Source organism: Psilocybe cubensis, chromosome 6 (genome assembly GCF_017499595.1).
Source record: "Psilocybe cubensis strain MGC-MH-2018 chromosome 6, whole genome shotgun sequence".
In the NCBI taxonomy this organism is placed as follows: Eukaryota; Fungi; Basidiomycota; class Agaricomycetes; order Agaricales; family Agrocybaceae; genus Psilocybe; species Psilocybe cubensis.
Window position 1 is genome coordinate 3207449 of NC_063004.1, and position 25607 is coordinate 3233055.

At 47.2% G+C, this 25607-nt stretch overlaps 9 protein-coding genes across 9 annotated transcripts; 4 read left to right on the top strand and 5 right to left on the bottom strand.

The window, feature by feature from the left end:
- Positions 1–1504: 1504 nt before the first annotated feature.
- JR316_0007494 (Carboxylic acid transporter protein-like protein) lies at positions 1505–3973 on the top strand (the record flags this gene model as incomplete). The annotated part of the gene is made up of 13 exons (XM_047893235.1): positions 1505–1623; positions 1692–1788; positions 1850–1894; positions 1958–2480; positions 2627–2655; positions 2709–2797; positions 2913–2969; positions 3090–3112; positions 3174–3268; positions 3328–3405; positions 3466–3499; positions 3551–3621; positions 3791–3973. 13 exons carry the CDS (start codon positions 1505–1507, stop codon positions 3971–3973), a joined length of 1443 nt encoding a protein of 480 aa, XP_047748517.1.
- Positions 3974–4356: 383 nt separating this feature from the next.
- Positions 4357–5976, top strand: JR316_0007495 (Eukaryotic translation initiation factor 3 subunit E; the record flags this gene model as incomplete). Its single annotated transcript, XM_047893236.1, has 5 exons — positions 4357–4564; positions 4627–4781; positions 4833–5587; positions 5638–5746; positions 5806–5976. The coding sequence occupies 5 exons, from the start codon at positions 4357–4359 to the stop codon at positions 5974–5976; spliced, it is 1398 nt and encodes a 465-aa protein (XP_047748518.1).
- A 383-nt stretch (positions 5977–6359) lies between these two features.
- Positions 6360–8710, bottom strand: JR316_0007496 (D-lactate dehydrogenase [cytochrome], mitochondrial; the record flags this gene model as incomplete). Its single annotated transcript, XM_047893237.1, has 13 exons — positions 6360–6410; positions 6464–6594; positions 6660–6862; positions 6927–7248; positions 7301–7414; positions 7473–7596; positions 7644–7693; positions 7744–7801; positions 7848–7867; positions 7918–7989; positions 8039–8099; positions 8148–8281; positions 8332–8710. 13 exons carry the CDS (start codon positions 8708–8710, stop codon positions 6360–6362), a joined length of 1719 nt encoding a protein of 572 aa, XP_047748519.1.
- Positions 8711–10236: 1526 nt separating this feature from the next.
- JR316_0007497 (Aldehyde oxidase GLOX) lies at positions 10237–12596 on the top strand (the record flags this gene model as incomplete). Its single annotated transcript, XM_047893238.1, has 9 exons — positions 10237–10527; positions 10593–10778; positions 10829–10974; positions 11034–11495; positions 11593–11712; positions 11785–11847; positions 11948–12093; positions 12246–12389; positions 12493–12596. 9 exons carry the CDS (start codon positions 10237–10239, stop codon positions 12594–12596), a joined length of 1662 nt encoding a protein of 553 aa, XP_047748520.1.
- A 158-nt stretch (positions 12597–12754) lies between these two features.
- JR316_0007498 (D-lactate dehydrogenase [cytochrome], mitochondrial) lies at positions 12755–15233 on the bottom strand (the record flags this gene model as incomplete). Its single annotated transcript, XM_047893239.1, has 13 exons — positions 12755–12814; positions 12869–12999; positions 13055–13257; positions 13326–13620; positions 13679–13792; positions 13840–13963; positions 14026–14075; positions 14128–14185; positions 14241–14260; positions 14313–14384; positions 14436–14496; positions 14566–14699; positions 14747–15233. 13 exons carry the CDS (start codon positions 15231–15233, stop codon positions 12755–12757), a joined length of 1809 nt encoding a protein of 602 aa, XP_047748521.1.
- A 3682-nt stretch (positions 15234–18915) lies between these two features.
- JR316_0007499 (uncharacterized protein) lies at positions 18916–19477 on the top strand (the record flags this gene model as incomplete). The annotated part of the gene is made up of 2 exons (XM_047893240.1): positions 18916–19102; positions 19158–19477. 2 exons carry the CDS (start codon positions 18916–18918, stop codon positions 19475–19477), a joined length of 507 nt encoding a protein of 168 aa, XP_047748522.1.
- A 252-nt stretch (positions 19478–19729) lies between these two features.
- Positions 19730–20096, bottom strand: JR316_0007500 (uncharacterized protein; the record flags this gene model as incomplete). The annotated part of the gene is made up of 2 exons (XM_047893241.1): positions 19730–19928; positions 20038–20096. The coding sequence occupies 2 exons, from the start codon at positions 20094–20096 to the stop codon at positions 19730–19732; spliced, it is 258 nt and encodes an 85-aa protein (XP_047748523.1).
- A 61-nt stretch (positions 20097–20157) lies between these two features.
- Positions 20158–20801, bottom strand: JR316_0007501 (DDB1- and CUL4-associated factor 13; the record flags this gene model as incomplete). Its single annotated transcript, XM_047893242.1, has 3 exons — positions 20158–20340; positions 20490–20614; positions 20681–20801. The coding sequence occupies 3 exons, from the start codon at positions 20799–20801 to the stop codon at positions 20158–20160; spliced, it is 429 nt and encodes a 142-aa protein (XP_047748524.1).
- A 1805-nt stretch (positions 20802–22606) lies between these two features.
- Positions 22607–23612, bottom strand: JR316_0007502 (uncharacterized protein; the record flags this gene model as incomplete). The annotated part of the gene is made up of 2 exons (XM_047893243.1): positions 22607–23403; positions 23456–23612. 2 exons carry the CDS (start codon positions 23610–23612, stop codon positions 22607–22609), a joined length of 954 nt encoding a protein of 317 aa, XP_047748525.1.
- Between the last annotated feature and the right edge of the window lie 1995 nt (positions 23613–25607).

A 25607-nucleotide genomic window follows, 5' to 3' on the forward strand; every position in this document is an offset into this window, starting at 1 on the left:
ACCTATCTTTCTAATATCCATCACCAACGCTGCTGTCCGTGCTTCTTTACGGGCTTCCACACTCATTATTACTTGTTCATTGATTCAATTTCTCTTTTTTATGGTCATTATAGCCAAACATCACGCTCCTTTTGATCTCTTCAATCGCAAAGTCTTTCGCTAGTGTTTCTTTTTTTCTCCTTTGGTCGATTTAACCAAATATCACACTCCTTTTTGATTTTACTTTTATCTACTTGACAGTGCTTTGAGTCCACTCTCACTCTCCCTATTACATTTTCTCTTTAAGGAGTCAAACTTATTCTTTACATGTCTATGCTCTCGATTATATGCTCTCGATTATATCAAACTACCGTTCTTCCTCAGTTCATAGTAGTCAAATGATATATAAAACACATCTGTACAACTACTATGTATTGTCTAGTTAGTTACATATAAAACACATTTTCAATTACTATTATCAGTATCTGAACTTCTGGTGACAAGGTGTACGATCTAATGACGCGAATCTTTCATGAGGGATTGTCAATGTCAGGGGGCGGTGGGTTGGAACAATGAAAGTCACATGAATCACGTGACGTCAGAGACGCGTCTGGAAATCCTTAAATTCACGCTTCGCAGAGGAGGAGTTCGCCACTTACCAGGCTAACAAAGTTGATGTAAACTTTGCTGAAATATGCATAACTGGTCTGATTATAGAAGATCCAATAATAAAATCATAAAAAATGTTGACTACTGTATCATCATTAATGAAATAGTCATTTTAAATCAGACTGAGGTGACCGGAACCAAGCCAAAACACAAATAAATTGAAAGCTCCCAATAGTGTCTTGTAGTAGTAATCATTCCAATATAATTTTTTACAGAGAACATTGCAAGTGCTTACTAGAAGGAGTCAAATCAAAGCAAAGATAGTGAGCTTCCGTAGGACATATCCCAATGTACCCAGGACATATGGCATAGGTATGTACCCTTGACAGATCCTTCCGGCGAAGCTATATGTGAGTTTGTGCCTGAATGACCGAAGCGAGAGCTTCAGAAACCACCCCAAAGTTCCGCCTCCGTGAGTGCCAAGCCGCAAAATTCTCATGTGTCAGTTTAAAAATAAACATATGGCGTATCCCAAGGATTTCCCCATGAAAGTGGGGAAGCGGTGTTCGGTAGATCCACAATAAATAATGAGTCCGTATCTACTGACTCAAAAATTACGTCTGATGGTCTGACGAAGGGATATATACGATTCCGACGTACAAGGCTTATTCTAATAACCTTGATCCATGGGGATCGATGGGAACATTTGGACAGAGATATGGACAGCGCGCACACGAAAAGCTAATGAACCGCTCACGAGATAGTATACAATGATTAAAATAGCTTTTTCGCCGTTATCCGATGGAACGCTGTCATATTTAGACAGTTGTGAGGTAAGGGCAAATTGAAAGGTTATAAGGCCATTCCGTGGAACTTTCAATCAGGGACCCCTTTGCTCCTTCGCCCAGGATCACTCATGGCTCCATATTTCTTGCGCAACATCGTCCCCAGAAGGGAGACAAGAGCTGGAGCACGACCGTTGCTGACGGTTCTAAGAGAGCTGACATGGGTTCAATGGGCACTCTTCTTCTCTGGGTATGTTCCGTGTGCAGCTTCATTCCAGCGAACAATGTTGTGAGCCACTATGTACTGATAATTAACAGGTGGCTTGCGTGGACTTGCGATTCAATTGATTTCTTCTCCGTATCTCTGAGTGTAACGCATCTCCAGACTCAGTTTAACAGAGACACCCACGATATCGTACGTTGCTGCTGCAGCTCCACAGTTGTTCCAGCTGATATATCCTGTTCGACTTTAATAGACGACAGCTATCACCTTGACCTTGCTTTTCCGCTCGGTTGGCGCAGTACGTTCCATCCGATCTCACGATGGCGTTAATAAAACATGCATAATTCACACTGACTACTAGGCTATCTTCGGCATTCTTTCTGATCGATACGGGCGTAAATGGCCCCTTATCTGGAATCTTATTCTCGTCGCAATTCTTGAACTTGGAGCAGGATTCGTTCAGACATTCAGACAGTTCCTCGCTCTCAGGTCATTGTTCGGAATTGGAATGGGGGGGATCTGGGGATTGGCCGCTTCGACCGCACTTGAGAACCTCCCAGTTGAAGCTCGTGGTATCGCGAGCGGCTTCCTTCAAGAAGGATACGCCGTTGGCTATTTGATTGCAGCAGTGATCAATCTTTTCCTTGTACCCGAAGTCAGTGCATCATGGCGCAGTTTATTCTGGACTGCATCAGGAATCTCTCTTTTCGCCGCCTTCATTCGCATGTTGCTGCCGGAGAGTGAGGTTTTCTTGCGAGCGAAAGCTGCTGATATGGCAAGCGGTAGAGATACCTCAAAGAAGACCAAGATATTCATACACGAGACGAAGGAGATGCTGAAGAGGCATTGGCTCTTGTGTATCTATTCCGTCCTCCTCATGACAGGTGCGTTCGCATACTACGATTATTTCTGTAGGAATGTATCGTTCCGCGATGCTTCCTGTGCCTCTTGATTTTTTAGGCATTGAGTTCCTTGACTTCCATAAATATGCTTGTCCCTAAGTTTCTAGCTTGACTGACACCACTTTCAGGGTTCAACTTCCTATCTCACGGATCTCAGGTACCTGCTCTCACATTGTCGCCAATAACGGTGTTCTAAATTAGGTTTTATAGGATCTTTATCCCACATACCTTACTGCCTCCAAAGGATTCACCTCACATGACGCAACTGTTGCGACCATCATTGGCAACTGTGTAAGTGTGTTTAAAGCCAGCTGGCATTGAAGTTGATCACTGACACTTTCATTAGGGCGCGGTTGCGTAAGTTTTCCATTTGCAAATGGTGTATTGGCATCTGTGTCTTATTAAAACTTTTAGGGGTGGCGTCTTTGCCGGATGGTTGAGCCAGTATATCGGAAGGAGGTTAACAATTGTGTATGTGCTCTTGATTATTTCTTTGACAGTCCAATTCATTATGCTCCGCCCCCCTTCTTCAACGATTCATCTTCCTTCATCTGTTTCCATACTTGGAATGCTGATACCTTTATTGACCAGTATTCATTTACTTCTCATTGGTGGTATGTACCACTTCGCAAACTATTTTAGGCCACTCCGTTTCTCCGATATTAACATTCGTAGCTTTTATCCCTCTGTGGATTTTACCGTCCACCTTCAGTGCTCTCTCCGCAGGAGCCTTCTGCATCCAATTCGGAGTCCAGGGTGCATGGGGTGTGGTAGGTCACTGTTATCGGATGAACACGCATCATTTTTGCTGAAAATAAATAAATTCTAGATTCCCATTCAATTGGCTGAGATGTCACCTCCAGCATTCAGAGCAACCTTCCCTGGCGTTGCCTATCAGCTCGGAAATGTAATGAGTTTTCACACCTTGACATGTTCTCATGATTTAATGCCTTGGTTTATTTACCAGATGGTCTCCTCCGCCTCGGCCCAAATTGAAGCCAGTGCGTGTAATGTTTCTCCATTTCATGCAGAGACTGATCGACGCGATTTAGCTGGCGGTGATAACTTGCGAACCACGATCATCAAGAACGGGACGCCTACTGATGTCCCAGATTATGCAACGGTAGGCATTTCGCTGTGCTCGTTAATTCATTTGTTGATGCAAGGACCCCGCACCAGGTTCAAGGAATTTTGATTGGCGTCGTCGCTGCATTTACACTGATCATCACAATCATAGGCCCTGAGTATGTTTCATCGAAATAACGACTTTGGACCAAGTAATTGACGCACAGATACGTAGGAACCATGGATCACACTTCGAGAAAGCAAAGACTGCATTTGAAGAGGGAGGTGGACGCGGCGAGATGGTTCAAAATGAGGCAAATGACGGAATCAGAAGGGAAAGTGATAGTGAGTCAGGGGACGAAAAGCGAGGAAGTATCATCGAGGCGGAGAAAGCTGTGAACTCAATCTAAGTGAAATTATTCCTTTTATGACCTTCGATGTACTATAGCTTGTACGAAATTTATGTGATTTTGATGTCCTAACTGCTCGTCATTTAACCGCCTCATGAGTCAAGTTTAGAGTTGTGCCAAAGTTGTGCTCTCTGCAGCTCTCTAGACAAAGGAAGGACCTAATTGCAACTACCTGCCGCTAGAGGTCATAAACATTACTTCAAGCCACTAACCAAGACAATACAGGATTCACTGGAAACGAACATGGAAAAATGGGCATGAAAAGCAAAGGTATGGTTGGTACTGTTGATAATGTTGGACTGTGGGAATATTTGTGGCTGTGTCTCAAAATTTGCCTGGCCGTCGTCGGCGTCGCTCCTTGGACGTGCCCGACGACGACGACGATGGCCGAATACGACTTATCGAAGACCATTATTCCATATCTCGACAGACATCTGTCCTTTCCTCTCTTAGCCCATCTTGCAGAAATTACCTTATTTCCAGCGGAACAAGTCCAACTCGCCCAATATGAATTAGCCAAGGGCACCAACATGTTCGACTATGCTGTGTCACTATTCCGGCAGATTTATCCAGGAAAAGAGATCCCTTCAGGTGAGGAATACTTGCTACATGCTTCAATTTATTGAAAGAACTAATGTTGGATCGGATCCTAGAGTTCGATGAAAAGCGAACCAATGCTGTTTCTACCAACGAGAGGTTGCAACAAGAGGCTCAGGCCGTATTGGATGTTATCGAAAACCCTGATGTAGCACAGGCTTTGCGACAGGACAAGAATCAGAACTTGCAGTACCTAAAGGACAACTACAACGTGCGTCGTTATCGCATCATACCATCACATGTAAACTAAAACCTCCTGCAGCTCACCTTGGAACAAATCACTGCATTGTACAACTTTGGCCAGTTCCAGTACTCATACGGAAACTACAGCGGTGCTGCAGACTACCTATATCACTTCCGTGTGCTCTCCACCGACAATGACCTTAACACATCAGCGCACTGGGGCAAGCTTGCCTCGGATATCCTCACCGGTCGATGGGACGTTGCTCTCGAAGAACTCAACACCCTGCGTGATGCTATCGATTCACGAAGCCCCGCATCGCTCCTTAACATACCCGAACCAGCTCTCGGGCAGTTGCACTCTCGTACATGGCTCGCTCACTGGTCACTCTTCGTGTATTTCAACCACCCAGAAGGCCGAACTCTTCTTCTCGAAACATTCCTCTCACCCACTTACCTCAACACCATTCAAACGTCGTGTCCATGGATCTTGCGCTATCTCGCCGCTGCCGCCATCCTTTCGCGCAAGGCCGCAGCCGGTGTAGCTGTCGGTGGAGCTGCGGCTACACCGCTGTCATCCCGTGTTCGTCATGCCATCAGGGAGGTAGTGAAGGTCATTCAGACTGAGGAGTACCAGTACAACGACCCAGTAACTTCTTTCCTCAAGGAATTGTATATCGAGTTCGACTTTGAGGCTGCGCAGCGGGAATTGACGCTGGCTGAGGAGGTTGTTGGAAACGATTTCTTCTTGAACGAATTCAAGGAAGAATTCTTGGATAATGCCCGATATCTTATCAGCGAGGCTTATTGCAGAATTCACCAAAAGATTGACATTGCGTACGCTTTTGACTCTTCGACTCATCACTCTGTGACTTATGATTTGACAGTAATCTCTCTGAACGCCTTAACCTGTCACAGGAGGAGGGTGAAAAGTGGATCGTCAACCTCATCCGAGAGACACGCATGGGTGCTGACGCCAAAATCGATTTGGAGAAGGTTTGGACTCTATACTATTACCGTGGCATTAACGCATCTTCTGATCCTTCGTCTTGCAGAATGTTATCGAGATCAACCGTCCAGCTCTGCCCGTGTATCAATCCGTCATTGAAAAGACTCGCCAGCTCGCCGTGCGCACGCAGGCCCTGGGCGTCACCATTACCCGCGCCGGCCAACAGGCCCAGCAGCAGCCCAAGCAGGATACCAGAGAGCAGGTTCCTGTTGCTTGATTTTTTTTTCTTCATTTCTTTTCGATATTCTAGTGTTTTTGGAGTACTAGAAGATCGTTTTGTATTTTCTACGTTGCTAGCGATCAGCCAAAAAACGAACGTTCGACTTTCGCATTTTTGTAGAAAGGCGGCGCATCGACAGGCTTGTCTCGCTAGGTTTATCGTATACACTTAACCCCACTGTGGTGCGAGACGCACTAGGGTATCCACACAGGCCCAACAGCGCTTGCAAAAACAGGCGTTAAGGCGTTAAGGACTTAGGTGAGCTGGCTTATGCCTGTCAGTCGACCCCATTATATGAAATTATCCAGAAGAGTCAACAAGGCACTACATATCGACGTGGTCTAAACACATGCGGCGCGTGCAAGCTACTCTGACCCTTCCTACTCTTTGGACGTTTTCTGTGTGGAACTTGTAACATCGTCGGGATATAGCTAACAAATTGCACGGAGTCAGCGCAATCCTAAGCACATCCGAGAATACTCACCTTTCCTGGATTGAAAATCCCAAGGGGGTCTATTGTCTTCTTGATTGTTTTCATAAGCTGAACTGTCCCTTCGCCGAGCTCTCCTATGAGATATTCTTTCTTTCCAATACCTACCCCATGCTCTCCGGTACCTGAAAGAAGGCATCTACCTCAGCATTGCTTACAAAAGAAGTCAATTAAGTGGGCTTGTGCATACAAGTCCCATCCAGCGCAATCGCGCGCTTGACCATCCGGTGCACCAGCTCTTTTGCGCGCTCCATCTCTTCATCCGTTTTGAACAGAATCAATGCATGGAAATTGCCGTCCCCAACGTGCCCGACAATCGTAGACACAAGGCCTGCGTTCTTGATGTCTTGTTTGGTTTCATACACCAGTTGTGGGAGCTTCGACACAGGGACGCTAAAAAGAGGAGGTATAGTCATTTATTAGCAATGATGGAATAGCAACCGATGAAAAACCCTACCAAACGTCAGTCGGCCAGCCTTTGCTGCCGTCTACCAGTGCAAGTCCAGCATAGTGCGCATTCTTCCTGTCAGCCCAAAGTTCGTCTGCTTCATTAGCATCGCGCGCAAGGCGGAATCCCGTCCCACCGTGTTTCTCAGTTATTTTCTTCACGATCTCCGCGGTTTCACGCAGGGAGGCGGACGCTGATGGAGAAGCAGAGCCGATGGTAGCTGGGCCCTGGAACTTGAAAAACAGGCTGTCTTTTTCGGGGTAAACCTTTTTGGACATTCCGAATTTGTTGATAGCGGACATAAAGACATCATCCACCAACTCGACGCATTCTATAAGACGCAATCAGAGGGAGGTATGAAAGCAGTGTGATAAAGGACCTACGTATACCAACGCCAGCCTGCATCACATCCATGACGGCTTCAGTGGCTTTCTGTACATTCGGGAAATGAACAACAGCAACGGTCGTTGGCAAGACTGGCGCCAGTCGAATAGTCACTGGCATGGCAAACTGTATCTGCTTGAACGTATGTTTAGATGATAAATAGAAAATTACCTTCAGTGATTATGCCGAGAGTCCCCTCAGCGCCGATAAACAGTTTGGTGGTATCAAACCCTGCTGAAGACTTTCGAGAACGTTGTCGTGTTTTAATCACTTCTCCAGATGGCAGTACCACCGTCTATTGGTCGTGAATCTTATTGCCACGGGCCCATAATACAGACTTACAACGTTGAGGAACCATTCTCCTTTGGCGGTTCCATATCTAACTGCGTTCGCTGAACTTGATTTCAGCCTCAATGAACATGTTCAGTTGGGCAGAACATACTTCCTGAACAACCCGTGCTCAACATGCCGCCTATGGTTGCCCCTGGGGCAGGATCGATCTTTGATTGTCAATATAGAGACCTGATACAAATACAAGCTGCTCACTGGGAAAAAGAGAGGGATTCCTAGCGACGCAAGTCAGCCGAAAGCGTAACACAGTGGACATGAAAATTACCCTTTTCGCGAAGAGTCTCATTTATATCCATCCACCTCACTCCCGGTTGACAGACAAGGTCACCGTCTTTCTCTGTATCGAAAATAGGATCAGTGTCGTATTTTGAGATGCGGAGACGAACCGTTGATTTCGATAATATGATCCATGTTCCCCATATCAACACATATCCCCCCAGTGCTGTGCTAAAGAAAAGTTATAAATTTAGGCAGCATCATTGAATGTTGACCTACTCCACGATAATGGCCTTCCAGACTTGTGGCCCCAGAATATGCAGTAATTGGTACCCGGTACTTTGTCGCTATGTTGACAATCTTCACGACATCCTCAGTAGATTCAGGATATACAACGACACTGTGCCTCATGCCTAAGTGTATGTTTAGTGGCAGTTTCCGGAAACTTTATCTTATAACCTACCCGGGTGATGATCATTTGCTGAGAATCCATGGTCATGAAGGTCATCAGGGTCAGTGGATACTTTACTTCCTGCTCCAAATATTTTTTTCAAATCTGAAATTGCATTCTGAATATCGTCCGAGGATCCAAACTGTGGGGTCTCCGACTTCAAATAAGGGGAGTCTGTAAGATAAACAGCTGTTCCAAACCCTAGTGAGGCGCTAATGAGTACTGATAAGGCGACCTGAAGGCCGGAGAAACGATGGAACCGAGGTGTAGGATTGGATATGGTGTGCACTGATGAAAAATATTTCGCAGGCCGTGTAGCATTTAAACTTCTATGAGGTGGGTAATGTTTCATTGACAGGTAAAGAGATGAGCGTAGGCCTCGAGCGAGCATCGTGCTAGACATATTGAATATATTCCCTGAAGCAAGGAACAGCAAAGGAACAGTGGCAATGGCAGACTGTTGACAGTGGGATGATCGGGGTAAGTTATCTGCTGAAGTGAACTTTCTGACTGAGTTTCTGGTATTTTGAGCGAAACCAACGAGGGTAAAGTAGGTACAATGTACTAAGGCAACGATAAAGAGAAGGACAGATGATCTAAGTCATGGATAATTCAAAAGCAAGGGAGTCATCGCCGAGAGTCGCCCTTCAGTCACGGGTGTCATACCAGTCATATGATAGACGTTACGTAAGCGTCATGCAAACCGTTACCCTTCGGTGCAACACGGTACACTGAACTGATTCAAAACCAAATCAAAACCACATGCTTTTTACCTGAAATCTGTTCACTATGTGCGGGGCGACAAGAAACGGGGCGCTTCAAGCTCAGACTACGGATCCCTGCTGATTAGGGACTCGTTGGTTGTCAAAAATGTGGGGCTAGGTGACAGGGTTTCAATAACCAGACGACTGGATGCCCCGGGAGGTCGCTAGCAAATTAAAGAATGTTATTCACAAGGTGTGTTTGCTTGTTCGTGCGTCTGTCTGCTTCTCCGAATGGTTAGCTTATCTCTCCTTGTATTTCGAATTGTCTTTGAAATTTCCTCTGTATTGCAGCATTGGATGGTTTGGCTGAAGATTTTTCCCTCTTTCTGGAACTGCAGAACCGATGTGATATTTTTGTGGAATGGTGGAATACGGCTTGTAGGTGCGATACGGTTATAGTCGAGTCTCTGTTGTTTTCCAGAACTTCACATATCTTGGTGCGGAAGGTGAATTTTTTAATTCTATTCGCTCTTTTACTTTTTAAACATTTGAATGGTCGCCATGGAGAACTATGAATGGCAAAGCTGCTGGTCGAAGGTTAAGCTGGGACTTGTCGCAAGTTCTTGTCTCGAACGGATCTATATCTGCGGATAGTTCTACGACCTGTGATCCAGGTTTGGACCTCATTTCCGTGTTATTGATTGATATAGCACAAGTTGTCTTCGATCTACCCGTCATTGTTCAAATCGCTGCTTACTGTACATCGCAAGTCCTCCCTCGAAAGGTCGACACGAGAAGACTGTTTCAACTTCATGGGAATCAAAGAACAATTCGATTAGAGTATATGGACGGCATGACTCAATATTTAACCTCCTTGTCTCAATTCTCATGGATTCTGTCATGAGCTCGCCTTCGGGAAGTGCCATTCCCGGGAAGCTCCACTTATAGCAGGAATCCATCACCATCTATAGATATACTCTCCGAGAAATTTTCAACTTCATGGGGCAACTTCAAAGTAAAACGCAGCACTGTTTGTTTTTGGTCTTGGCTGCGCCTATACTTTCTCATCGGACGCTCGTTTCATCATTGAAGGTACTCACGTTCGCTTCATAGTTAATGAATAGGTGAGTATAAAACCACCACAAGCCACAGGGCTGCCTCCCTAACCTGTTTTTCAGGCCTCAAAGCAGACCCAATACATTGGGAGACCATAATGCGAAACACGCATGCGCTTCTTTCACTCGCCCTGACCGCCGGCTCAGTCGCTGGTGCAGGCTGGAATTTTGTTCAGAACGGAACTTCAGGTGTCTTAGCTCTCGAAGCGATATTTGTGTCACCAACGCTGGCCATTTTCTTCGACCGTGCAACCAATGACCCACTCACGATCAACGATCATCCCGCATGGGGTGCTTTGTGGAACATTGAAACCAACACCGCAACCGCTTTGGATGTGAAATCGGACACTTTCTGTGCATCGGGAGGGTTCCTGAGTAACGGCACTATGGCACGTATTTTTTCGCGAAGATGACGAGTTTGATAAGAGATAGACGCTGAGGTCTGCCTTTTTAGGTCAGTGTTGGTGGACACATCCCCGTTATTAGTGCGGCGGTTGATGGCCGTATGGCTATTCGTTTGTTTGAGCCCTGCGCCGACCCCGCAGGCAATAATTGCACCCTCTTCGAAGACCCAGAAAACCTTCATCTTGCAGAGACAAGATGGTACCCTTCTAGTCTGAGGATTCCCGACGGCTCTTTGGTATGACCTTATTTTGCATAAGCTCTCTACAGCCGCTGAATTGATGTTAGATGATTGTCGGAGGAATTCACGAGCGCACACCGTTTTACAACGTAGACCCAGTCAACAACTTTGAATTCTTCCCCCCAAAAGATGGCGGAGTTCCTCGACCATCTGCCTTCCTTGAAAGGAGTCTACCTGCCAATCTTTTCCCAAGGTAAGATATGGTTAACGATTTTCCAGACCAAACAAATTGACTTACCGTCATGATTGCAGAGCTTTCCTCCTTCCCGATGGTCGCGTATTGATGATCGCGAATAATCAAACCATCATATATGACATTGAACAGAATACTGAAACAATCCTGCCCGACATCCCTAACAAAGTGCGCGTGACAAATCCTTTCGATGGAACTGCCACTCTTCTCCCTCTTTCCCCGCCCGATTTTACTCCTGAAGTCCTGGTTTGTGGTGGAACAACTACAAGCGACCAAATCCAACCCGCAAATCTATCGTCACAGGACCCAGCGACCAGTCAGTGCAGTAGGATGACCATAACTCCTGAGGGTATCAAGAAAGGCTGGGAGGTTGAGCACATGCTTGAGCCTAGAATTATGCCTGAGATGATTTTGTTGCCCAATGGAGAGGTATTGATCGTAAATGGAGGCAAGACCGGCTACGCTGCATTCGGAACTGTCCCCGATGCTGTAGGGAACCAGTCCAACGCCGACCACCCTGCGTAAGTGTGTTTTTGCTTGCTGTGGCTGACAGAGATCGTTCTAAAGCCCCAGATAATGTTGTTGCTTCCTTCGTGGTTACTGACCACACCTTCTCAGATTCACCCCCTCAATCTACACACCCAGCGCCCCTCTAGGCAAGCGAATTAGCAACAAGGGAATGCCCACCACGGACATTGCTCGGTTGTACCACTCCGTCGCCAGTCTAACACCTAATGGGTGAGAATACGAACTCATGCTGTCATCTGTCCTAAAAATTGACACTAATGTATTCTCGTCCGGGTCTCACAGTAACATTCTCATTGCCGGGTCAAACCCCAATGGCGAGGTAGTGAATGGAACTAAATTTGGAACGTTCGTGCGATTTTTCTTTTCCGTTTCTGCGTTTGTAGGGTGCTGATATGTCGTCTGTTCTTTGACATTTGTCGTGCATAATCTTGTATGGAACCTACAGTGAATTCCGCGTTGAATATCTCAACCCGCCATTCATGTCTGAGGCCCGCCCCGTTCTCTCTAACGTTCCCAGCAAAATTGCTTTCAACAAGCGCTTCACCATCGACGTCGATGTGCCTCAACATCTCCCGGCATCTTCCATCAAAGGTACGCCCCTCTTATTCTAAAACGCTGGCCACGTTTTCTGGTAGCTCAGACACGCCAATCGTGTGTCTACATTGAGTGCCACGGCTCTTTAAACTCTTTTTAAAATTGTTTTTACCCTTTCCTGTGACATTTGGCTGACATCGAATTGCCAGTGGCCCTCATGGACCTTGGCTTCTCCTCGCACGCTTTCCATTCAAGCTCCCGCCTTGTCTTCATGGAAGCCACTCTCTCGCCCAATCGTAAATCGCTCTCCATTCTCAGTCCTCCAAACAACAAGATTTACCCACCAGGTCCTGGTAAGCCGATGTCTCCTTTAATAGCCGTATGGTGGCATGTAGGACAGTTCGCTAATTCTTTGATCATATTTTCTCTCCTATCTCTTTCACACTGGATGAACAGCATTTATTTTCGTGACTATCGACGATGTTACGAGCGCGGGAACCCGTGTAATGGTTGGAAACGGGCTTCCGCCGCCTGTGGCCGATCAAGGAGTTCCACTCTAGAGGACACTTACCATTGCAAGTCTCTCTTTTGATTTGAGTATGTTGCCGCCAGCGGACATTTGTATTAATTATTTCTTGAATTTATAAATAAAAAGAGACGTATATTGTGCAAGTGGTATCGTGAAGGTCGTCAATCGTGAAGTAAAGTAATCTACACATTACTTCTGGTTCGTGTCAGGATGATGTTTTGCTCCGGATAGGTTTGATTCTGGGTACAGCTAGATGTTGGTTGAATAAACTTGCAAGTGATTCAGATCTAACCATGTTCTCACCTTTCCAGGATTGAAGAGCCCCAGAGGGTCAATTGCTCGCTTGACTGTCTTCATGAGGTCGACTGTTCCCTGACCAAGTTCTTCTACAAGATATTTCTTTTTTCCTATACCAACACCATGTTCTCCGGTGCCTAAAGCAGTGAAGTAAATCAGGAGTCAGCAAGTTGAAAATGACATGTCACTGACAAGTTCCATCCATTGCTATAGCCCTGTGTACAATCCTAGCTGCAGCCTTCTGGGCAATCTTGAGCTCATCGTCGTTTGTGAAAAGTAAAAGGGCGTGGAAGTTCCCGTCTCCGACATGACCGACAATTGATGAAAGAATGCCAACGTTCTCTAGATCTTTCTTTGTTTCGTACACCAGTTCAGGAAGTTTGGAAACAGGAACACTGAAATTTGTAGGCGGGTAATAAGTAGATGCAGATATTTCGCGCTATAACCGAAAGTGGACACGAACCAGACATCGGTAGCCATTCCTCTGCTGCCTTCAATCAATGAGAGGGCAGACCAATATATATTCTTCCTATCCATCCAAAGATCTTCGGCCTCTTTCTCGTTTCTCGCAAATGAGAAACCTGTGCCGCTGTGCTTGGCCACGACCTTTTCAACAGCCTTTGCAGTGTCCTTCAATGAGGCTTGAGATGGTCCCTGGAACTTGAAAAAGAGCGAATCACGTTCCGGCCACTTTCGTATAGACATGCCGTAGTTGTTGGTCGCTCGCATAGAGGTGGCGTCCAGAAGCTCTACGCATTCTATGTGAAAGAGAACTTGATGAGAGCCCCCGAGAAGTTTGCAAAGCAAAGGACGCACGAATCCCTAAGCCTTGATTGATAACCTCTGTAGCAGCTGCCGTGGCAGATTTAACATCGGGGAATTGCACAACAGCCACGCTAGTCTGCAGCACGGGAGCCAGTCGGATGGTCACTGTACATGATAAGTCATTATTCAGTAATGGCGAGTTTAACTCGTACGTTCTGTTACAATTCCTAACGTCCCTTCGGCTCCAATGAAGAGCTTCGTGATATCGAATCCAGCGGCAGACTTTCGGGATCGGCTCCGAGTCTTGATCACTTCGCCAGAAGGTAAAACGACAGTCTATTACGATAACGGAGGCTTAGTCTAGAGAAGAAGAGATTTGCCTGGTGAGGTAAACTTACCGCATTCAAGAACCACTCTCCTTTGGCAGTTCCGTATCTGACAGCATTCGCTGAATAGAAGCTGCTTTCAGACCTGTGTCATATTCATTGGAAGCTACATACTTCCTGAGCATCCAGTGCTCAACATTCCGCCAACTGTGGCCCCCGGACCTGGATCAATCTAAATAAAGATGTATTCAGTCGTCATACGTTGACGAGACGTAGATCTCTCGTACAGGGAAAAACAGTGGAATCCCTATCGCGACACCAGTCAGTCCAAAGTCATGGCCACTATCGCTGAGCCTCACCTTTCTTCTTGAGCATTTCGTTGATATCCATCCATTGTGCGCCTGGTTGACACACAAGGTCGGAATCCTCCTCTGGGACCGTATATGAGTCTTGATGTGCCCTCAAAAAGAATCCTTATTTACCGTGAATCTCCAACACTTTGTCCATACGGCCAACATCTACACAGATACCACCCACGGAATGCTATTTTTATCAAAGAGCTGGGGCTTTAGCTCGAGAATCAAGGAAAAGAAGAGCCATCTGGGGACTCACCCCCCGGAAGTGGCCTTCCAGACTTGTGGCTCCAGAGTAGGGTATTACAGGCATGCGGTATTTGGTCGCAATTTTGACAATTTTTACCACGTCCTCTGTCGACTGCGGATATACAACAACACTATGCAGCATAGCTATGTAGATGTTAGCTTTTCGAACGCCGTAACATGAAGGGGCTTACTGGGATGGTAGTCGTTGTCGGAGAATCCATGATGGCGGAGGTCCTCAGGGTCCGTCGACACAGCGTCAGGCGTCAGAGACGCGTGCAACTCGTCAATAGCATTCTTGAAGTCACTAGGAGATCCAAACTTGGGGGAGTCAGGAACACTCTGCGACGAATTCCGCTTTGCATTCTGCTCAGACAAGAAGAACCCCAAGCTTCCGCTTGCTACAGACACAGCGATGACCACAGCCGCCTTCCCGAATCCTCCCCGATGCACATTTTTGTCCTCGGCGTGCGAACTCGCGCTATGTCCGGACGTGGTATTTGTAGAATAGAGTCGTGGGGTGGCTGTCGCCGTAGCCAGTCGCCAGGCGCTGCAATGGCCACGCACATGAGCAGCGCGACTCCATGTACGCACACCGGTGCAAAGGCTGGGCCAAAGAGGCATGATGGAAGTACGAACCAAGAGATTTCTTGCCGGTGGCGTCTCTTGGGGGGTTATCATTTCAAGGTCTTGGTGAGATGTTAATTCCATGGAGCTGGAACCCCGCAACTCCGGGCTTAGTAGGCAGGCCGATGTGCGTGTGAGAAATCTGTAATTTCGGAAATCCTGGCAGTTCGGAGGTCAAACGTTTTGGTTATGAACGACTGATCTCCGCCTTCGCTCAGCTATCGCCCTCTGTGTGGCTTCTATACAGCACTTAAAGCATGCATTCTTGAGTGAGACTTAGGCCGATAGTGCGTTGTTTCACACGCCAAATAGATAACTAGATTTCTCAGTGGCTTCCATCAATGCCTCACAGTTATCTACAACGATCAAGTTCAACAAGATATTCTTCTGCGCGTCGAGTTGCCATATGCTCATGGTATCCTTCCTGATTACGTTCTAAATTTGTCTATCGTGTAGTATTGTTTTCTCGTTTTGTAGGTGCATCGCCGGACCCGGTAAAAGACTGAAGCGCCAAACGAGATGGATTCTATTCAAGAAGATGGGATGTCATTTTTGTTATATCTCTTAAAAATGGGAAGACTTCAGTAGAAAGGCTAAATCAGCGTGATTCTAGCGTTTCGACATGATAAACATTGAAGTGTTTCGTCATATTTAAACATATTGCCGTTTCAAACTCTGACGGCACACACTCCACAATGTACCCTCGAGGCTCAGGTGGTAGGCTATGAAGAAGCGAGTTTTGTTATATGTGAGATTATTTAAATGAGGTAAATTTACTAGGTGAAATTAGCTTGATAGTGGTAGTAAGGATTTGGTGTACAATATTATGAAGGCCACAATTTTATGCTTACATATTCCAATGTTATGCACTCTCAAAGGATCTCAGTGGAATGTGTATCGCACAATCGATCAACGGTACTTCGGTGACGGTGGATGTTGTCGCATTTCAAACCGAGTTTACATTTATCTAATTGATGGTATCACCATTGCATCTTTACATCTCCAGGTTCAGGCTTAATAAATTATTGAGTACTTGTATACAGGTCTTTCTGGATAACAACAAAACTAGATCTTAAAATTTCAGTTGCTGTCAAAAGCCTCATATTCCTGGCTTTTCGCAGGATTCTGAGCCGGCAATAACTCAGCAAAAAGGTCGGAAATTCAAATATCTTACCACTCGACATCAAATTATCAATAGGGGAGAGAGGTCAGAGTGGAAGATTCAGCGCCGATTCAGTGACGCAATTCAGAGGCGATTCTGGTCATCAGAAGCGTGTGATGAAGCTGAATCGCCTCAGAATTTGAATCGCTGAATCGACTGTGAATCAGGTCAATTCTGTGCAGCTTCAGAATTTCGATTCTATGGCTGCCCAAGTGGGGGAAATATTCCCTGTAAATATAATTTCTTTATTTTTGAAGAGTGCATCAAGAATAAAACAAAATTTGTGTGCGGAAACATGTGTTTGGTGCGCAGATTGCTTTCTGGGGTAGTTTGATGATTCCGTGAACACAATTGGCTGCGCGGAAACATATTTCAGACATAATTTGCAAGTGCGAGTACAATATTTCTGCCCTAAATTATACTTAATGTGTAAATTGCATGCGCGTAAATACATTTTGTGCGCTGAACAAACCTTGTAATGCGCGGAAAACATTGTTAATTCTCGCCCAAAGTGGCCAGCCGCAATTGCCGTGATTATGTAAATTGATCCATTATGGCACTTCGGCATAAGTTCAAAAATTATGTCTGAAATATGTTTCCGCGCAGCCAATTGTTTTCATAGAATCATCACACTACCCCAGAAAGCAATCTGCGCACCAAACAAATGTTTCCGCGCACAATTTTTTTTATTCTTGATGCACTTTACAAAAATAAGGAAATTATATTTACGGGGAATATTTCTCCACTTGGGCAGCCATATAACAGAGGCACATAATCTACAAACTAAATATCGATGGACGCCAGCAGTGGATCGAGGGATCGAGTACTGGATAAAAATAAATTCGGAAAATCCCGACGTGTGACAAAGATAATTGTTTCGGAAATTCGGCCATCAAGTCCGAGAACTGATAATCACGTGCGCTTTTTTGTTCGGTTGATGCTCCATCTCTGTTTCGTCGTGCCAGACAGCGGTCGCGGGTGGTGACCCATCCAATATCCTATTTATTCCTTGACTTTTTATTATATCTCTCGCAACTTACTCTATCAGGTAGGTCCTTACATCTGGGCTGTACAAAATCGAGGTTGAAAGAAAATTAGGTCACTTCGAAACTCGATTTTGGCTAGGTCAGTCAAACTCTGAAAACGATACCAACAAACGAGAAAGCTGTTCCAGATGCACACGTATAACATTCAAAATGTGACATGTATCAACGTAAAAACATTGGCAGTCGATTGAACCTTCGAGCTTTACATGTTACACCCAACTCCAAGCCATTCACCTTCCTTCAGGTACAGGTCAGCTGATGGATTATCAACCCTGGTTATTTGCTTACACACAGAAACATATTAGGACATTCGTTTCTCGTCGTGGCGCTCAATTGTTACTCAGATCCAGACCTTGTCTCAAGCGCTCAACTAATTCGAAGACAACGCTCAGGAAGTTTGCATTAGCTATGACAGTTCTTCATGGATGGCACCGTGGCGAACGTCTGGTGCGCCAGCACCTAGGATTCGATAAAATCCCTGCTACCAACTATCTCTACTCCAACATCGCTGGAGAAATGCCTGATCAGCATTCGACGTTCTATTGTACCCGCCTTCACTTTCTTCCTGTTTGTGTTCTAGACGACGAACAACGTCCTTGGGGCTCTGTTCTGGTCGGAACAAATGGAACTCCAGGCTATCACTGCGGGCGCCGACCGCTGTAAGTTAAACATACAGCAGAAAACTTACATGTCTTATGTAAGTTTCGCTGTAAGTTCGACATACAGCACACGTGTATGAAAAACAAACAGTCGGCAAAGACATATTGTGTTTGGTGGCTGTATGCCGACCAAACACAATTGCTGTAAGTAGACTGTAAATAGAATAAACACCGAGATTACACAATTTCTTTTTGTCCGGTGTTAGTATAATATACACAATTGCTGTAAGTCATACAAACAGCACTTGTGTAAGTAAAACATACACACAAAGAAAACAAATTGTGTATGTCATACTTACACAATTCCTGTAAGTAAGTGCTGTAAGTTAAACATACACCTGAACTTACAGTAATCGACTCGCTGAGCGAGTCGACAAGCGCGCGAAGAATTCGCATTTTTGGCGCGATGTCGACTCGCAGACGATGATAACACGATGGCATGCGTCGTTCTGGCGACTCGCTGCCCTTTGAAAAATCTCGCAGTCGTCAATGTGTAGTGCGCGATTCATTAATAAATATGATATATTTTCAGCGTTTTGCGCAATTCTATTTATTACACTCGTTGGGTACTTAATATAGCTGGCGCCCTACCTGGCGCGCCTACACCCGACTCACCTGCAGACATTGAAAATTCTGAATCTTTGGCCTTCCCTAGTGTGAGTCTGCAGTGAGTACTTTAATCTGTTCGTTTGCCATCGTTTGTCACCACCATCTATAAATTGATCCCACTTACACAACTTTCCCGCAGCCTTTCTTATCACCAACCACAACCACAACCACTCACTCCCTCGCTCACTCGCTCTTACCGACTACCACCCACATCGATCTCCACACCCACCCGCTTATTCGTTAACCGCGAATCTCTTACCATGGCTGCACTCATCTCTCAAGTCGTTTCGGCCATCGTAGGCTTCAAGTATGGGTTGAAGCACAGCATCGCGTCGGGATGTTGGATAACGGAGCGCGTATCCGCGTATGTGGGGTCGGTTTGTGGGGAGGTCTTTCGTTATATCGAAGAGCGTAGCGATACCCCGGTGATGGTCAGAGGTCGCAATCGTACGCATCGTTGAATTTTTTTTTTTTTTGAATCTGCTCATCCCAGTTTCGTTAGGCGCTCAAATCACGGATGTCGAAGCCCAGAATTTACGCACCACCGACGCTGACTGCAACGCCGACTTCGAGGAAATCGAGGACCTCCTTCGGATTCGTCAAGAAATAATGGATCTTCATACCCTTCTCGACAACAAACGCGCACTCACCCGGCCTATGACGCCCGAAGCGCACAATATCAACATCGACCGATTCGCTCTCGACCATAGGCACCGGCTGAACGACATCGCTATCGAGGCGCAGATTCGCGCCAAGTATCCGTCGAGGAACGAGTATCTCGCAATCTGCAAGAAATACGAGGTTTCCCCCTTCCGCACCTAGCAGGCGTTCTCAGCGTCATTCCAGCGTCTTTATAACTTCTTGGGGGACTCACCCACTACCCTACTCCCCGTCATCTTTCTAATCGTTTTCTTGTTTTCTTGCTTTCGATTTTCAGTATTTGATCTGCTGTATATACACGCTCACTTTTGTATTCAACGATACCTCTAATGTGTAGTCTACTGTTTCATATTGTATTATACTGTCGCATATCCATTTTATTTCTCAGTCAAGTTCACTCCGGTTCATTCATAATTAATGAAATAAGTTGGCTCGCCGAGTGACCCGTTGATAATCGACTGCTCGTATGATGGGTGAGTCAGGGAGTTGTGGGTCAAGATGTCCTTTGCGGGGTGTAAACTCTGCGGGTGTTGCGATAGAATTGCCAGTGCCGTATTCGTTCACAAATTCTCTACATCCTCGCAGAAGCTGCCGGTACAGCAGCAAAACGAACCTCTAAGCACAATCGAAGCTAAAACTACATTTATCGGCACGATGAATTAACGCCTCCAACTAGACGTCACGATGTGTAACCTAAGACATGGTAATAACGCAGTACGTACCTGTTCATTAACCCGGTAATATTGAGCTTTGTGTAGGGAGAAAGGTCGTGCACATCCATGGTGAGATTAAAAAAATGTGGTTAGGATGAGATGAGTTTTACCTGCATAACCACTCGTCGCTCAGCCTTTCCAGTCCTGATATCGTACAGCGTGAATGTCCCGTCGGATCCTATACTTGCGAGCACCGATGATTCGCTCATTAAATCGTACAGATGTGATAGTTTCGGTTGATGTTGGGAAAGTGAGAAGATGGATAGATTGATCCTCGCTTAAACGCAGCTTTCCCGGGAATACATTAAGAGGCTAAAGGGCAACGGTTAAAGGATTAGAAATTGAGCTCAGTAAATAAAAGAAGCGCTGATGCGGACATGCAGCGCTGTCGTCCGAGGGTGTTGACTTACCACCTCCGTATTCAGGTTATCGTCTCCAACGGCCCATAGGCTTCACGTTACGATCGACACCGCAGCTAAGAAGCCTTTGACCATCCGGAGAGAAGCATAGCCCTGACGCTTTCCCTTGTGCGCCTGGGGAATTTTGGCGATCGGTTTTCGGGTTGCAAGATTGTGGAGGATTATTCCTGGTTTATTCCAATTCCATCATTTAGTGATTATCGCCTGCGTGATTAGAGAACCCACGCACACACCTCCATCCCAGCTTCCACTGGCCACACCTGTTAGGGAGCCAGGTCGCCTGTACAGGACCTCAACAGCATCGATGTGCCCTTCCAGACTGTCCACAAGCGGCTTCGCGAACATCCTTTCCATTTTAACCGCATTCAAAGCACGGGTTCGTTCTCTCGCACGGGCAAAGGGTGCATAAGGGGGTTTAAATTCCGAGATGTAGGCGTCGGGGGTCTCCAGGCCGCATTGGCAGATGTGTGTAGACGGGTCATGTTGGAGTACTGAGATTTTCTAAGCTCTTGCCTGACTCTTCATCCTCCTCTTTCTCAGAGGGTGTCGACTGAGCCAGCGGCGTGGACGTACGGCCATCCTTCCAGCGTCCTCCAATCCCCCGCTATCGCCCTCGTGTCATTACCAGCCAATCGCACCTTGGGTTCGAGACGGCGGCGCTGCGATGAGAGTTCGCACCGCGGGAAAGATCTGGGACAACAGTGTCATGTGAGTGAGACTCTTCCTCTTTTTCTGCTCACTTACCTTCGCTTGTATACTAGTTGATGGCGGGGTGCGCGCTATGACAAGTCGCGTTGTCGTACACGATGCGCCTTGTTAGGAATGTCCTGCCAAGGTGCGTCACCACCCTTTATCAGTCTTAATTACTGTACTAACCTTACCTGCCATTCCTTCTTTGAGATCGACGATGACGACGACGACACAGGCGGGGTCAAGGGAGCAGAGTGACGAACTGCGAATACTTGTAAGTTACCTACGCAGCTGGAATTTCACGCTTGCTCACCTCTTGTCTTTTCAGCGTGTCTGTATCGGTGTTGTTGGCGTGCGACTGCGATAGGGAGTTGAGGGGTACTGCGACGGCAAGAGGTCAGTCATTGGAAAACTATGTCATACTCTGATGCTCACTGTTGTTTTACCACTTCCAGTCACTTCAAATCACCATCGTTGGCCTCGTATCTTCTTATGGATCAAGGGTGTCGGGGGCTGTCATAGGAGATGATGGAAAGGACCTTTACTTACCCAAGAATGCCCGCCACAACAGCGTACGCACACCGGAGACCGACTGACACCGGGGTGCGTTGCGATGAAAAGAAACCGCTGGCCAACGACGAGCGCGTTGCTGGAAAAGTGCGTCAATGCTGTAGGTATGGGTTATCAAGGTTTCTACTCACCGTTTTGTTCCCACTCGCAACCGCGCCAGCATGTCCGTGTGTCTGTGCGTCAAGTCAAATTCCACATAGCATGCATTACGACGGACACTCACTATGGCATTGCGTTCCGAGTGCCCGCCACATCTGTGTACGCAGCAGGCTGTGAAGTGTAGTCGGTGAGGAGCGCCTCACTGGCAAGGTGCGTCAGCAATGTGTTTATAAACTGTCAGGTTTCTGCGTACTGTTTTGTTCCCTGTCGCAACCGCGCCCGCGTGTCCATGTGTCTGTGCGTCAAGTCAAACGCCGCGTAGCATGCATTGCAACGGACACTCGCTATGGCATCGCGTTTTGGCGGCATGTTGTTGACGAGAGAGGCAGAGGGGATTGTCGAGGTGCGTCGTCGACGTTTGCAATAGGTTGGAACTGCAGCGATGGGCGGTGAGTCAGTACCAGGGCGCCGTTTAGGGGATGCTGCTCACCATACTACATCCTCAAGATTGTTCTGTCAAGCACACCGTCAGCGCCGTCGTTGAGACTACATACTGCAATACACATACCTTGTAGAGGTGCGTCGTCGACGTTTGCAATCGGTTGGAACTGCAGCGATGGGCGGGGAGTCAATACCAGGGCGTCGTTTAGGGGATGCTGCTGTCACTTGGCGCAGCGGCGAGGATGTGGGAGGTAGATGTGAGAGGGGGACAGCATGCAGAAACACTGCAGCACATCGGTTGAGTACACATCCAATCACAATACACAAACTCTACTCACCTGGAGATATGAATCGCGCCTTCAAGGACCGCCGCTGAGTGCAACATTGACGCGTCCACTCCCATCTCGCTGCTCTGCCACTCTGGAATTTCGTTGTTGGTAGCAGTAGAGGTAAAAGCAGAGGACAGGAACAGGAACAGGGTCGGGGTCGGGTAACGAGCATAAAAAGACGAGTAGCTCGGCGTCGAGTTCGAGTGTTGCGACGCTTCGCAGGAAGGGATCGAGTGATACGATCCGTACGGTCAAGTCGTCTGGACTTTTGTCGGTCGTTTCGGGTGCTGCTTCTGCTTCGTCTGATAGAGATAAAGATAAGGAGAAGGATGTGACTGCTGGTGCTGGTGTTGTGGATGAAGGTAGGCCGCGCTCGAAGGAGATGCAACTGCAGGCAAAGGGGTTGCCGACTTCCCCACCGCTCCCGCCGCTCCCTCTCTCTGTCGACTCGCCGAAACTGAAGGCGTCGCCTTTGCTCCCGTCCTTGATGCCACTTGCTTCTTCACTCACACATCCACCATCCTCATCATCCCTTTCACATCCACCATCCTCTTCTTCCCCCTCCCCTTCCCCACATGCACATGCCCATCCACATTCACATACACACTCGCCACCACCCCTACACCCAACTAAAAAATCATCAACGCTCACCAACACCACCACCGCCTCCATCAACAAACCCCTCTCATCCATCGACTCCCTACTCGCATCCGACGTGCCCACGGGCGCTACACTTGAGATCGGCATCCCATGCTCATCTCGTCGAAGCGGAAGCGGCATCCCCCCCGCGAGCGAGAATGTCGTAGACGCAACAGCTGTCCCAAACTCTAAGTAAAGGTAATAATGTAAATAAAATAAAAATAAAGAAAATAATAATACCCTCCTGTCGTTGATGGCGACGAGTACGACAGGTTGGAAAATTAGGTCTGCTCCCGCCTCCTGCACTGCTCATGAAGCCGCAGACTAATCTACTGCATTCCACAAGTACGTAGGTAAAGTCGAGAGGAAATGCAGCGTTCTCGTTCATGCACTCCATGCACACGATACACTCGTGCTGAGCGTTGGCTGAGCGTTTTACCAGCGTTTACGGATTTCGCCAGTCCGGGAGACATGAAGAGGTTTGAACGGGAGTTGGGTTTGCTTCTGCGCGAATTGGCGCGTTTGGTTAGATATTGTATGAATTGCATCGTGTTTGTATGCGGATGAAAATGGGTTGCAACAACGATAAGCACCTTTAAAAAAAGGGGGGAAGGGAAAGGAAACCTTGAATATTTTCATGAACCCAGCAATATTGGGTTTTGTGCAGGGAACCAGGTTGTGCACGTCCGCGACGGGGATAGCAATCTCATCGAGACCACGGAAGCGCTCTTCAAGCCCGTGGAACTCGTCGGACTCTTCCTCTTCATCATGTTTGTAAGGGAGAATGTGTCCGAGCCAGCGTCGTGGGCGTACGGGTCGCAGAGCTGCGCCTTTATCTCAGCGTTGAGCTGTTTTGGGGAGGTGGATGGTTAATCTGCACGTCTGCACGTCTTTTTCCGCCTCGTATGTAGTCCTGTAGAACTTGGATGTTAGATGTCTTATGACGAAGACGAAGATTAAGGTTAGATATAGACAGTATGGAATCACGACGTACATTGAACGCAGAGCGTCATGGAAGGGTGGACAGGCCGAAGACGATTCTACAGAACGATGGCATTGGTTGACAGGTCACGCAAGACAAGCTGGGGAAGGAAACACACCTGCGCGGGGCATCAACGGCGTCTTTCCTACAAGCTCAACTGACAGGCACACGGTGTGTTTCGACTATGATCGACGACTTTGACTGGGGAGACACTATGTAGGACATCGGAGAGCTAGGGGGATCAGGAACACAATCTAATCATGAGCATCAGTATATGATACTCAGATTCCGCGCGTCTAAGCGTCACCCTAGTCGCTGAAATCAACAGTGTCGTCTTTTTGGGTAAAAATGAACTGGCGCTGACGCTATGTGTAGACGGGGGCGTTGCAGTTGCGTTGGAGGTTCTGTCGCTGGCGTTGACGACGGCGATGCTGCGAAGAACATGAGAAAGGAGAGGCCTACAGGAAGGGTGCACGGGGTCATGGTGTAACGTCAGTGCTCGCAGGGAAGTTGGCGTACCCAGAAGAGGGGGAAAGAATAAGTTGTCCCAGTAAAGATTGCCGATTAAAGGAACTATTGAGGTCTGCGTATGTTGTGCGCAAATTTTAGACCTGAGAGACAGCGAGAAAGATGGGAAGCGCGTCAACATGTGCTCCTCCAATTGGCGCATACAGATCAACTTTCTCGGTATTAGTTATATTGACAGAAGCGAGTTAAGTCTTGAAGCTCGTCGGTGCATACGGTGTTCGAGGTAACGTGCAGGAAACATGCACGATTAGGGTACATGGGTATAGTGGGAAGTACAACTCCAGGGCGCGCTGAGCGTGTTCGGATCCGGCCGGCCCGGAAGACGTGTGCCGCGGGAAGCACCTCAACACGTGCTCCTCCAATTGGCGCATACAGATCAACTTTCTCGGTATTTGCAGTTAGATTGACAGAAGCGAGTTAAGTCTTGCAGCTCGTCGGTGCATACAGTGTTCAAGGTGGCGTGCAGGAAACAGGCACGATTAGGGTACAAGGGTATAGTGGAAAGTACAACTCCTTCTGTTCAGGGCGTGCTGAGCGTGTTATGAGCGTGTTCGGATCCGGCCGGCCCGGAAGACGTGTACCGCATACAAAGAGCTTCACGCGCGTGCAGAGCGCATAACCTGCGCGTGGATATGACCGTTCCGGGGTATGAACGTGCTCCTTCCGTGAGCTGACCCGCCTCTCTGACTCGTCTACCAGCGCCATTTCCACCAGCTCCAATGTCACTTGTGCCGTTTCATCTTCCATCAGCACCGTATCTGTTGGAAGAAGACTTGAAGCCAGTGACTCACTACGCTCTCCGCTCCAATGCTATCTGATTCACGCATGAATATGAGTGTGGGCTTGCCTGGTCGGCTGCCCGTGATATATTGAACAATTTAA